The sequence below is a fragment of the Pagrus pagrus genome (genome assembly GCF_965226575.1).
Source record: "Pagrus pagrus genome assembly, chromosome: 7".
Taxonomy (NCBI): Eukaryota; Metazoa; Chordata; class Actinopteri; order Spariformes; family Sparidae; genus Pagrus; species Pagrus pagrus.
In genome coordinates this window covers 13387666-13401045 of record NC_140191.1, presented here as the reverse complement: position 1 = coordinate 13401045, position 13380 = coordinate 13387666, and the positions used below count along the sequence as shown (strand labels likewise).

At 41.4% G+C, this 13380-nt stretch overlaps 2 protein-coding genes across 2 annotated transcripts; one reads left to right on the top strand and one right to left on the bottom strand.

Moving 5' to 3' along the window:
* Positions 1-195: 195 nt before the first annotated feature.
* On the top strand, positions 196-3185 carry cdc42ep5 (CDC42 effector protein (Rho GTPase binding) 5). Its single transcript, XM_084356737.1, has 2 exons — positions 196-537; positions 1344-3185. The coding sequence occupies exon 2, from the start codon at positions 1346-1348 to the stop codon at positions 2246-2248; it is 903 nt and encodes a 300-aa protein (XP_084212863.1). The 5' UTR covers positions 196-537; positions 1344-1345; the 3' UTR covers positions 2249-3185.
* A 1153-nt stretch (positions 3186-4338) lies between these two features.
* grwd1 (glutamate-rich WD repeat containing 1) lies at positions 4339-12417 on the bottom strand. The gene is made up of 7 exons (XM_084357543.1): positions 12174-12417; positions 11963-12080; positions 8594-8756; positions 8267-8477; positions 7035-7180; positions 5318-5509; positions 4339-4910 (listed from the first exon to the last, which is right to left on the bottom strand). The coding sequence occupies exons 1-7, from the start codon at positions 12394-12396 to the stop codon at positions 4602-4604; spliced, it is 1362 nt and encodes a 453-aa protein (XP_084213669.1). The 5' UTR covers positions 12397-12417; the 3' UTR covers positions 4339-4601.
* Positions 12418-13380: the final 963 nt, after the last annotated feature.

The following is a 13380-nucleotide window of genomic DNA, read 5'->3' as shown; positions in this document are numbered from 1 at the left end:
TATTTAGAAACTTACTTGTAAGTAGTGGCAGGATTTTGACTGGTGATTTCAGTATTTCCAAATCCTGGCTCCAGCCTTATTTTTCCCTTATTACATAAAAGTGAAGTTGGCATCATGACAGTGACACTGTGATACTTTTCATCTGGATATTTATACACACAACCCTCCAGTCACAAAGTCACGCCGCTTATTTAATAAAACTACACTTATAACATCACGTTATGTAACAAAAACCAACACAAACAGAACAACTCTGCCCCTGTGTGCGTGTGTGTTTGTGGATGTGACTGTCGGATCGCTCACATTCAACAGTGTCTGGTAAAGTCGACAGCCACTTTGATCCAGCTCTCCCCGCGTCACTTCCTCGCCCATGCCCATCCCTTTGGAAAGAAAAAGAAAATTCACACACAGACAAGCGAGCGACGGCGAGAAAAAGAGCGAGGGAAAAGTCGAGAGGGAAGCGAAAGCAAAAAGCCAGATGAAAGAGTTGGATAGTGAGGAGGGAGCCCACCGATCACCAGAACACACTCGTTAAAAGTAAGTTTCACGCGCTTGTTGAATGTTTCGGTGACGCTCAGTCAAGTCAATTGATCACTTTTTATATTGATCCTCTCACAGCTTGATCAATACGTGTGGCCTTCACGTGTCGCTACGTAGGCTCCAAGACGTGAAATGAACTGTATATTTCACTGATGTCGTGTAACATTTACTTTGATTGTGATTGTGAAGTCTTGAGGGTTGGGGTAGGCCTGTGAGCCCCCTCCCCTCCCAGACTCACACTCATGAAAGAAAAAGGAAAGATTTCTCAGATGTGTGCTCTGGTGTTTGATGTTGATAAAGAGATTATTAACTGAGACTGTCAAACATGATACAACTTTATGAGGTGATATCCACTCTCAACTACTGGAAAGATGGTGTAATAATTAACTTCAAATGTCTCAACAGGAGTAGTTTTTTTTTTTTTTAAGATTTAAGCTCTAAGCGTTAAAGTCACAGCTCATAGGTGTCATAATCAGCTTTTTTTTTTTGTAGAGACAGTTACTGTCTTGTTTTCGTCCACATGCACACACCCCTGAGGGTAGAGAAAAGTATGTGCTAGCGTTGCATGAGTGTGTTTCAAGTACAAGTCTCAGCATGGCCTTCACAGCCGCGCCAGTGCCAAAATGCTCATTGCTCTCCTGCAATGTTGCACAACTAGACGTGTTGACGCGGCCCTGTCTTATCAGGCTCCGGTTTTTCAGCTGCTTTCTGCACAGTTTATGGTTTCACACTATGTTATCTCGTTTGCTCAGAGTGAAAGTGAATTTACCCTCTTCTTCACCTCTTCCTCAATCTGTCTACAGTCATGCCGCTGCACAAATCCACCCGGGCCCCTCGCCTGGACCCCACCATGATCTCGGCCCCGCTGGGCGACTTTCGCCACACCATGCACATTGGGAGAGGAGGTGATGCCTTTGGGGACACCTCCTTCCTGTCCACTCTTGGCCCGAGCCAGCCGAGCCCCGACGCAGCGAGCCAAGAGGTCGCGCCGGGTTCTGACCCTCATCAGGTGACATCAAACCACAGTGATCTTTATACAGATGCTCCAGGAAGCCCACAGAACAATGAGCTCCAGCACTCTGAGTCAGTGTCTTCATTCGACCTGGACCTGGATCTAGGCCCGTCTATGCTTGGGGATGTACTCGGGATCATGGACGGTTTGGGGCTCGACTCCAACGAGGAGGATGTGTTCGGTCCCAAAAGCAGCACGTCCTCGGTTAAAGGAGCCACAGAGATGTCTGTGAACATGCAGAACGGGAAGAACTTGGTCGGTTTGGATGGAAACCAGGTGGGAGACAGCAGGATACCAGATGCCAACGGGATCAAGCCAAAGGGGCTACGACCAAAGGTGCGATTCAGCGACAAGCGCGAGGAGATCATTCGCCAAGCGTCCGAAGAGGAGGAGGGTCAGGCGTTTGACTTCCAGGATGAAGATCAGCTGGCGTGTCGCAGTCCAACGATGGGTGAGAGCGACAAGGAGGTGGAGGAGGTGAGCACCGAGTTCACCAATCACAAAGTAGATTTGCCACCTAGCCCGGCCTCGTCGCATAGCTCAGAGTATGAAGGGGTCACCTCATTGGACAGGAGGAGGGTCGAAAGCTGCCACTCAGACTCTGACTCGGAGGAGGAGGAGGAGGAGGAGGAGGAGGAGGAAGTAGGACGAGGCTACACATTTGAAGACGAGTTTGATGATGAAATCGGTCTATAGGGGATCAGCACGGCTTCCCCTTGAAAACACATCTTTGCTGTCAAGTAAATCACATATACTGTATTTCCCTAAACTCACGTCAGTGTCATTTGAATGGGAGGCTTTAACCGGTGTGCAAACTGGATTCTTCAAGACTCAGTGAGAGATACACAGCTCGACGATGTTGCTCAACTGGAAAACACAGTTAATGTTTTTATCTATGAGGGTAACAGATCCACAAAAGACTCGTTAAGATAAAAAAAACAGTGTCATTTTGGTTCTTACAGTGAAAGATTTGTAGCACTTTTATTTCATTCACCTGGAAGCTTTGCTATGAAACTGATGCTCAGTGGAAAGTTTGATTCAGGCTAAATTTAATTTTAAGTTTTACCATGTCTTACAGTATATTTGCCATGTAAAGTTTATTGAGCTGTATGTTATAGTGCCTTAAAGGGAGCTGTATGCTTACATTATTGTACCCTGTGCCATATCAGTGTCTTAATATCTATTTCTCATATTGCATGTTTATTACGATCTCCACGTCTTCTCTTGATGTCTAAGCCTTACAAATAGCTCCCAGTAGAGAAAGTTATCCTGTGTCTCATCATTTACTGTGAATTTGTCACATTCCAAATCTGAAACCAAATCAGATCCGTTTTGCAGTTATTCAGCATGTTTTCAAGTCACCAAAGATTTTCTTTAGGCGACTAAACGCTCAGACAATCATGGGATTCTAAGGTCAATAGTTAATCAGGACCAGCGGTGTATTTTTGTACATGTTCTTTGCTTGTATAATGCCTGTATTTGAAGAAGTGTTATATTTCATAATGCTGTAAAAGGGAGAGACCATTGAGCTCATTGTGCTGTTGAAAAATGCTGGTTTAAACATGTGTTGTCCTGTGGTTTAATAAGGATGTTCAGAGAAAACAATAAAACAATTATTGGGATTTTAAAATATCAACAAGCCTTGGGTATGACTTCTTTTTTTTCTTTTTGAATGACTGCAGGGCAAAAGTCGAGCAAAAAGGTACTCACTGTGAAGCTGAATATCCTTAAGGCTGGACTTTTATTTATAGCCACTTCCTCAATAAAGCAATGTGCAGCGGTGCAGCATGTAATTGCAAAGTAATTAAAGTTATATAAATGTAGTGGAGTAAAGTTTGCCTCCAAAATGTAGTGAAGTGAAAGTATAAAGTAGCAGCAAATGGAAATAATCAAGTGTTCTTTAAGTACAGTACTTGAGTAAATCTCCTGAGTTACGCTCAGTCACTGGAAGCAACCACTGATAGTTACTAATACTTTCACATAAGTACTATTTTAATAACAGTAGTTTTTATGAGTCAAAAGACTAATATTTTTTTAAATTGGTGCTACATGATCAGAGGAAACACGGAATAAAGGCAGTCTTTATATTGCTTGGTTTTGGCTGGGAGGCTGTTTTGAAACAGAAACATTATGGCAGCCAGCAGGACACAAGCAATATCGTATTACAAGTAAACAATACAATAAAATATGCTGTTGAACACTTCAGGAGAGAAATAGACAAACAGGACGGTGGTTCATATTTGATCAGCACTGCCTTGTTTAACAGTTCAGTTTTTCAGTAATTGTTTTCTTGGATACATTTAAGAGTATTTTTTCATGTCTAATTCTATTTGTACTTGAGTTTCTATCTACTTGAGTGTGCATGACACCATATAATCAACTTAGTTACTTTTAAAAACATAATTGATTACTGAGTACAATTTGAATTAATATCTAAACCTTACATCTGAATTTTTGACAATAAGGCGAAATGATCACAAACCAATGAAAACCCTGAAACACTGAGAAAAACACAAAACTCTGCAGCAGGTGCAGCTTTGGAGAGGTGACCATGACCACTGAGCAGAACAGAGCAGGATACTTTGCATTTTTACTGAAGTATTATTTTACTGCCAGTAGTTTTACTTGCAATTGAGTCATTATTTAGTGATGTAACTGTACTTGCACTTGAGTGCAGATTTTTAGTACTCTGTCCACCAGTGGTAATTTGTGCGGTCCTCAATTACAAAATAAAAAACTGAAATAGAACAGACCACTCTCTCGTTAAATATAAAAGAAAACATAACCGTGGTTTAGAAACAATTTATTTTAAGCATACAAGAAGGAATGCCTAAAATAGTTCACACATCTGTAAAACATACAGACTGAAAGTTCATAGGAACGATTAAGACCATATGGTGCCTACGTCGGCCAATAAACGTCAAAGAAGAAGAGTTATTGCCTACACAGCAGAGTTATGTACATTATTAAACATATTGGGGCACATTGCTCATTACACATTACATGTGTAGTACTCATGTGCATGCAGAAATCATGTTTCTCAAACACTCTACACAGATATTGTCCTGAACACGTTGAATCCCGACAGAGCCGTGGAGATCATCACACCAGGTATCTGCGGGTGCCAGTGGATCTCCTTGATCTCCGACTGACCCTGGTGCAGGAACAGCAGTTGCGGGGGCAAGTCCTTCAGCCCCTCCACCCTGGCGCCCACGTCAGACGACTCCACTGACAGATCCCACTGGCTGACGACGTCGTCCGCTCCCGAGGCGGCGAACACGCTCGAGTCCACGGGGCTCCACTCCACGGACGTGATGGGAGCGCTGTGCTGCTTGAAGTTCGCCACGGGCCGGCCAGTCTGCAGATGGAGCAAGACAGTATCAGTCTAAGGATCAACACTGATTTATTAATCTGTGGTTGTGAGTGGGTTTGATTGGTGGATAAAAAATGTATTCATCATTAGGCTGATGGCGGTAATAATACACAACTATGCAGCAGGCACAAGATGGACAAATGTTGTGGTTGGGCGTGGCTGCCAAACTGTAAAGGCGTTTTATCATCTGATGATGTAATAATACATCTACGTAACACTGTTTGTCTTTATTGTTGTGACACACACTCAAACAATAAGCTCTTCACTCCCTGTCATGCATCAACATGTCGTAACTCATAGCTGTGTTATTGTCACCTGAATGATCTTGCTTCCTCATAAGGTTCCTGATTTTCAAGAAAATTCAAATTCAACTTTTTGCTCTAGTTTTTTACCTTAAACTGTCGCAGGTCCCACACTTTCAGCAGCCCATCGTCCCCTCCCGACAGGATGAATGGTTCGCTCCTGTTCCAGCTGATCACATTGATGTCTGATGAGTGAGCTTCACTGGCTGAGAGCATTGAATTGGGCGGCGCACGGATATCCCAGATACGAATGGTCTGATCCACCGAACAAGATGCAAAAACCTGCCGCCAACAAGAGAGTACAGAGTCTGAGAACACACATTAAGTATATCACCACTGGAGAGATGGCCCTTCCATATAACTGGGCTGTCTGTGCAGTAGAAAGACACAAACGTTTTTGAAAGTGGTGCTACATGACCAGAGAAAACAGACAAAAAAGGCAGTCTTATTCTTGGACAGGAGACCTTTTTGAACAGGAAACATTATGGTGGCCAGCTAGACACGAGCTATATCGTATTACATCCAAACGGTACCCTAAAATATGTTGTTGAGAACATTTTAAGCTCATATTGGATCAGCACCGCCTTGTTTAACAGTTTTACTGGAGTTTTTTCAGCCTCCGTTTTCAATCGTTTGCTGTTTCAAAACAGCGCCTCTCGCTCTCGAGATCTGACTATACCTCTTTGTGTCTGTGGATGCACATTTACAAAATTTGGAACAACAATCTTGATAAGCCCTTAAATCTGTCAGATGACACGTTCTGGTGGGTTTTTGTCAGCAAAATAGAGAGAAGCTTATCAGTGTTCATCTGCATATACTACCAAAATTGTAGTGATACAAAGCTGGTTAAAAATGGGCAAAGTTCCTGTTTGATTGCGCTTCTCTAACAAGGAACTTGTTCCCGTTGGCAAAACTACTGTTTTTCTTGCAACTTATTTTCGTTCTATCCATGTAGTGTTCGACAGTTGGCTTTCTACGTTTATATTTTGTATTCAATACTTTTTGCAATCCTCACTGTGTTGAGAAACAGACACACGTAGTCTGTTTGACTGTCTAGAGCTAGACTGCAGCTCTGATTGCTACCTGCTGTTGAAACATGTTATGTCAAAATGTCATAAGAAAAATAGTATGATGAAAATAATGTATTCTGTGGGTAACGGGGGCGGGACTAGATATGCTTTTGCTTCTCCCGCTTTCCCTTTCGGCCATGTGTACTGTATGATTTAAACTAAGATGATGTGTGATGATGATTGATCAAACTGACATGCCCGAAATAAACAAATAAATAAATAAATTACTGTCAACACCAGTAAGGTTATACAGAGTGTCAAGAGCTTCACTCAAGGCAAACCTGCGGTGGTAGGATCCACATACCACTAACGAGTTAGGTGACTTGTTAGCCGCTGCAGTAACTGACATATGTTAGTCTGTTTCTTAATTACAACACAGTGACAGCACATAGCTACAGTGGTAACAGGTGTTTTTTAAAGTGAACATAGTTTCATTCATTCCGATCATTGATGTCTCTGAGCACACCCTGTTCTTCCATCCCAACGCCTGCACAGCACTGGTGAGCTCAGTTTCATGTAATTTACCCTGTGGAAAAATTCTTCCTCGGTATTTGAACCATCCTGACTATTTAGGATCAGTGGGGTGACTCTGAGTTAAGTGAGCAATGACACCTAATAGGTATGTCCAATTCTTTGCACGTAAGTATTGTTAGTGTAAGAGGAAATCAACACAGACAGATCTACATCTACAGTGCCTCAGTCTGACCCATTACGTCACTATTTTCCAATAAACTCACTGTGGCTTCAGTGGGCGACCACTGCAGATCCTCCACAGACTTGGTGTGAGAGCTGAAAGGTCGTTGATCAATCTGCCAGGAAGTCCCGCCCTCTCGTGGCTCCCACACGTGGATGTTCTTTTTACAGTCTCCACTGACAAGACGACCTGTCAACAAAGTACAAACATGCGCACTTCAGCTTGTGGTTGACAGACACACAGGCACTCCTTTTTTAAAGCAGCTCCAAGGGACTCTAATTTTGTTGACACTGGCGGCCCCTGTGGACAAAAGCGGTATGAGCACCAAAGAAGTAATAGTATTTTTCTTTTTATAGACAAAAAAAACAAACAAAACACAGCTGTTGTCAATGAGGTAATTTCCTGTCGTACCATCAGACTACAGAGCAGCTTCTTTCATCAGGCTGTGAGATCTCTCATCCTCAGCACTCAACTCTTTTTTTATTTCATGAGTTATCTAACCTGGATAGGTTGGAGAGGCATTAAAAATAACTATGCAACTATGCAGAAGTCGCCAATCTTCTCACTGATGGTATCGTTTGCTTATGGAGGTCATATAGAATCATCCCTATTAAATGGAGACTGTCCCAACACTTTCTACAAACTCAGCCGTACTGATGAGAGTCCCACTTTTTTCTTTGTTGTGGTTGTGCACATTTTAGCCTCTAGAATTACATCGCTGCTATCCATTACGTAACAGCAGTCCATCTTTGCAAAGGAAACTATTATGTCTTCTTTTTTTTTTTTACCCCTGCTAAGGCGATTGTTTTTTGGGTCCTGTTTGTTTTTTGGGCTGTTTCATATTAAGCAGAATAACCCAGGTTTCAATTAAAATGGGTTAAAAGCCAAGCAAGGGATTATAGCAGGGATAAGAATCAGAAATATTTTATTGATCCCCGAGGGGGAAATTGGGTAAATTGTATCTGGATGCCTCTGGATTAAAGTGTTGAAAGATGTTTGGACAGGTTTTCATTTAGAAGATAAAACAACCCGCAAACGTGGATGTTGTCACAAGGACAATGAGATTTGGTTGTCTGTGGCATCGAAAAGTTGCAGCTCGGGAATTCACACAGAAACCTCTGTGTTGGACTACTGTCTGTAAAGCAAATTGAACCACGATGACATTTAAGTTTTACTCTACTTATAGTACACGATGCCAGAGAGGCCTGACTGTATGTGAGTAGTTTGTCATTTTTTCCATCTGCAAATTTCACTGCAGGTAGAGGCGACACCTACCAGGTACTGTAGGAGACCAATCGATCGCGAAGCCTTCATTCATGTGTCCTGAGAAACTGAAGAGAGCCGTGGCTTCTTTCTGTTTACTGATGAAAGCAGCCATGGCAGCAGAACTGTGGACGGCTTGCAGCTGAGACTGGAGGTCAAATATTTCTACCTGTCCCTTCTCTGACCACACGGCAGCCAGCGACTGCTCTCCACGTCGGGTCGCCTGAAAATTAAGAAGCAAAGTCAGTAACTTTGGATCCTTAGAAGGTTTTCTGATACAGGGGACTGAATGGATTAGTTCATCCAAATGTCAGAAATGGAAAATGACACACAACATACTCTGACTCTGTTAATCCCTCCATAGTGAGCCATCATGGCCAGTTCCATCTGTGGCTTCTTATCTTCATCCTCCTCATCATCATCACTTTCTTCATCGCTGCTTTCTTCACCCTCTTTTTCTTTCTCTGTTCCATGAAGGTTATGCATGCGCATGACGAGAAGTCTGAAAAAGAGTAAAACGATGCCTTTTTTAGCAGACAGTCTTATCACATTGTTTCAGAGTGGTGTATAGTCTGCAAAAGAAACCTACTTGAGAGATAAGAATCTAATTTAGTCTGTTATCTGAATCCAAGTGCTGAGTTTCAGTACAAGATAAAATAACCTAAACAATCTCTGGAAATGTTTTGAAAGTGACCCATAAAAAGGGAAAATTACCAGCTCTTCAATGACGCTTGGAACGATGTCAAAACAAAACTGAAACTGTGCAAAAGTGCAACAGCGCAGATGCCTGAACACTGTGAGCAAATAGACAAAATACTCATTATTCACTAATAGTTAATTCCCTAAAATTATAATATTACGTGCTATACTGTCTATATGTTTGTTGACCATGCCGTCTTTACTGATTCTTCTTTCATCTACTTTTAACAAAACAGTAACTAAGAGTTTTATCATGAAGTCTTTTCAATTAATTAAACATTAAAATTATGATTAAATTATTTTAATTATTATTATTAAATGTAAATTAATGAAAGACTTTTCAATTAATGTCCTCTTAAATACAAAGATGTAAGATAGATGTAAGCTCATGACAGAAATCAAGCAGTTTACCCTGAGGAGTAAACCGATCAATTCATAATTGATTAAGATAAATTAACTGTAACTGAGTAACTGAACACTGTGCCTCTAATTATGTCATCTAGATACTTGAAGAACTGATTATAATGATCCAGCACATCCATCTTTACTCATCTGTTCTTAGGTATAATTTTGGGGTAATTGGCCTCATTTCCATGTCCTGCTTCTTTATACATCTATTTCACTGCATTCCAGTAGCATATACAATTTTTTAAAATATAATTTTGTATGCTCGGATCTATGTCTACGAGTGTTTTCACATAATTTGACTAAAGGACCTCTGCTCTATTGAAGCTGTTATGCGGGGAGTTCGCTAACGTTCATAGCATCCAAAGTTCATACTACTTTGTGTATGTAGTTTGTTTACACTGGAAAAGTAACAAAATAAAGTGTGCTTTAGAAAAACAGATTTGTTTTTGTTGTTGCTTTTATGTGTCCAACTTGCCATTTCATAATATGTAATGGAAAACCAAACATATGAGACGTCTCACATCAGCCAGAGACCATCAGTGTGCTGTATACAAACCAAATGTTGATGTTTATGGTCATGCACAGTATTTTAATCCCCACGTGACAAACTCAGACATAAAACCATCTTGATGACACGATGGCTTGCACGGCGTTAACATGGGAATCGACCACTTTCCATGTGAACATAACATTAATATAAATGTTTTGACATGATGCATCTTTTTTTCTCTCTAATAAAAGTAAAGAAATTCATATATCAAGTCTTGCAATTAATTCATATTAAAGTCTGCACACTAGAGCTCCCAAGAAAATGTATTACCTCCACATGTGATGCTTTGCCCCAAGCCCTTCATCAGATGTGTCTGGAAAATGACTCTTGGATGTACGCACTGCTATTAACTTTTTACAATTTATGACCCAGCGTTTCTCCCTTTTGTTGCTCTTGCATAAGCAGTTAACAGTTAAGACTCCAATAGCTTTATTGGTCGTGGAAAATTTTTTAGTCCCTATCACAGAAAGTCTGGTCTCCTTTTTGAATTTAGAGACTAACTACATTTAAATTGTTGTGTTTATAGGCTCACAAAGCCAGATTTCCACAGTTTCCTCCAAATACTGTTTTGTGTTGAACTCAAGGATGTTTATTACACAGCCCTTGTATTGAGAAACACTGCGGACAGTATTGTTAAACAATTTAAGGTGTATGTTTATAATTGTTTCAAACTGAGTTGTTGATTTAAATGTAATTTATTTGACTATTATGTTTTTCATTCGCACATTTTCACCCGTATTTTTTCTTGTGTGTGATCAGTAGCTTATCTTATGTTAACCTATAATAACACATCATGATTTATATGATAATCATATTTTGCAACACTCACAATTCTAATATTTACAATATTAATGAGGTAATAATACTAACTCAGAAATACGTTTTTTTACTATAAGGGAATAAACAAGCTGTTTCTCAGAGGAACTGTTTGAAGCTAGAAAAGGTGGCAGGGTCCGCCACATATAAACAACGTAAAACAGTATGAAAATGTTTTGTCCTTTAAGGTCAGTTTGTTTATTCAGTCATGAAAACGAAGAGAGTTTTTAAAAAAAAAATTTTAGGCATAAAAAAAAGTCAGTGAAGCTCTTTACCTTCTGATTAAACTTTCTTCTCCAGATCGACACAGTGAACCTTTAAGTACTTGAGTTAATGTACTTTCCACCACTGAGTTAACCTTCTGAACACCAGTGTTGGGGGTTAACACGGGTAATATATTTCTTTATGTGGTAATGGAGTAATATAACGCATTACTTATAATATTGCAGCAGCATATTACTACAGTTACGTCATGTAACGCGTTACAATCCGCGTTTATTGTTTTTTTGAGAGCCCATCCGCACCAACATGACCATACTGATATAGGCTCTGTGTGTGTTTAATATAGTCGAGCCTATAAGTTCTTTATTAAGTCTGTGTGACTGAAATGAGCCGTATTACGTAGACCTAATGATGAAGCCTAATCCTCTGAGCGCTCTTTAATTTACATTCTTGAATCACATATGAATCACATATGCTTCCTTGTTCTGTGAACTAAAATAAAAAGGGCATAGAAAAAGAGGGCTACATTAGAGAAGATATAGGTCTGTTGCGTTTCATATGACTGGGCCTACAATTAAAAATATTCATCCCCATCTCATAATATATCAGACTTTGATCCTTTGTCTGCCTGCTCATCTCCCTGTCCAAGGCCACTTGTTTATTTAAAAAGATCTCAGCTATTTAATTGTTCTATAGAGGTTATTTGGGCATTTTGTTGAAAGTAACTAAAAAGTTGTGTATGAACTAATATATTACTCTACATAGACAGTAACACTGTAACGCAATATATTACTTTAAAATGAAGGTAAGTAGTAATATGTATTATACTGCATTTAGAAAGTAACTGCTGACCACTTCTGTCCCTGTTGCCTGAATATAATCATTGATACCATCTGTCACCACATCCCAGAGAGGTTTGCTGTAAGTTGATGTAATGTGTGATGGCACCACCAGCAGCAGCAGCAGCAGCAGCCTTGCAGACTCAGTGTTGTGAGACTTGTCATGTTGTGTACCTGTTGCTCAGAGCCGTGTCCGCCTGTGTTCCCGCACAGAGCAGCATGGACAGAGGGAACTGCTCCCTGCCGTCTCCGTCTCCATCTCTCAGGACGTCGAAGCTCAAACACGGAGCACCTGAACACAACCAACGAAAACAAACACTGCTGGATTCAAGCTGTTACATAAAGCCATCCGCTAACTTTATCCACCACAGCTGTCTCCACTTGCCTGTTTGGCACTCGTGGTACATGCGGTACGCGGAGCGGTCCATCTCCAGCTCCTCTCCGGGCTTCAGCGGCTCGATCCCGGGGACGTACACCTTCTTCTCCCCCTCTCCGTCCGCTCCTTCCGCATCCATCTCTACCCCTTCATCCTCGTCGCTGCCGGCTTCGTCCATCTCCTCCATCTCGCCTCCTTCCTCGGCAAACGTGTCCTCGTCGGGCGCAGACATCTTGGCAGTCTGCTTACTTCCGGTATGCTGCGCGGCCACGTGGTTTAAACACCCAGCTCTCCTCCTCCCCCTCTTCCTCCCCCAGCTGCCTCTCTCTCTCTCTCTCCTCTCTCCCCTCTCTCTCCCCCCGTTTACGGGAATTCAGCTGGCTTCTCTGGCTCTTGGCTTCCTGCTGCCAGGAAAAAATCAGACTTGCAAATATTTGTCTCGGAAATTGCCCAAACTTCACTGATTAAACATACATTTTTAATTCGGCCCGATATCAGGAGAGTTAAGTGGATTTTCAGGGTCGTCTTCCTCAGCTGGGAGGGCAACATTTGTTTCAGTAATCAGATGGATCAGTCCCACATTTTGGGGTCATGTGCTGACCCGGGACAGGATATCCAGCGTGCTCCCAGTGAGTCAGGTTATTGCATTTAATTCTAGTAAACGCAGTGTAGTACAGCCTGGTACCCACGTGAACACACGGCATAGATATTTATCTGTAAGTGACAGCTACTTGGACGAGAGCACCGACCACAGTCCAGAAGAACAGCACTTGGACTCTTTTATGACATTTTTGTTTGTCCAATTTTTTTCCCTCCTCACACTATGATTATCTAACCCTTCTGTAATTTGTACGTTTATGCAGTCCTTCCAAATTATAACACAAATTGAGTGGAAAAAAAGGTCAGTGAAGCCAAAAGTATGTTCCCATTGTGGCCAAGGCAAAATACCTCCAGACTTTAAGGATTAAGAAATTACAGGGAGCCTCCTGTGAGTACAATGATGCACATATCATGCGTGGGTGTGTACAAGCAGGGGCAAGTGTGAGCACCGAGCGCTACACTTCTGTTACTCCTTTGCTCTTGACAAAAGTCAGAACCTCTCTGGAGTCTTTCCTTTTTTCCCCCCTATTCAGGGCGCATTCCTCCCTCATCTGCAACTCGTCTTTCAGTTTATATCAGAGTTACAAAATAGTTGTAAAAGATTTCTACACCGGGA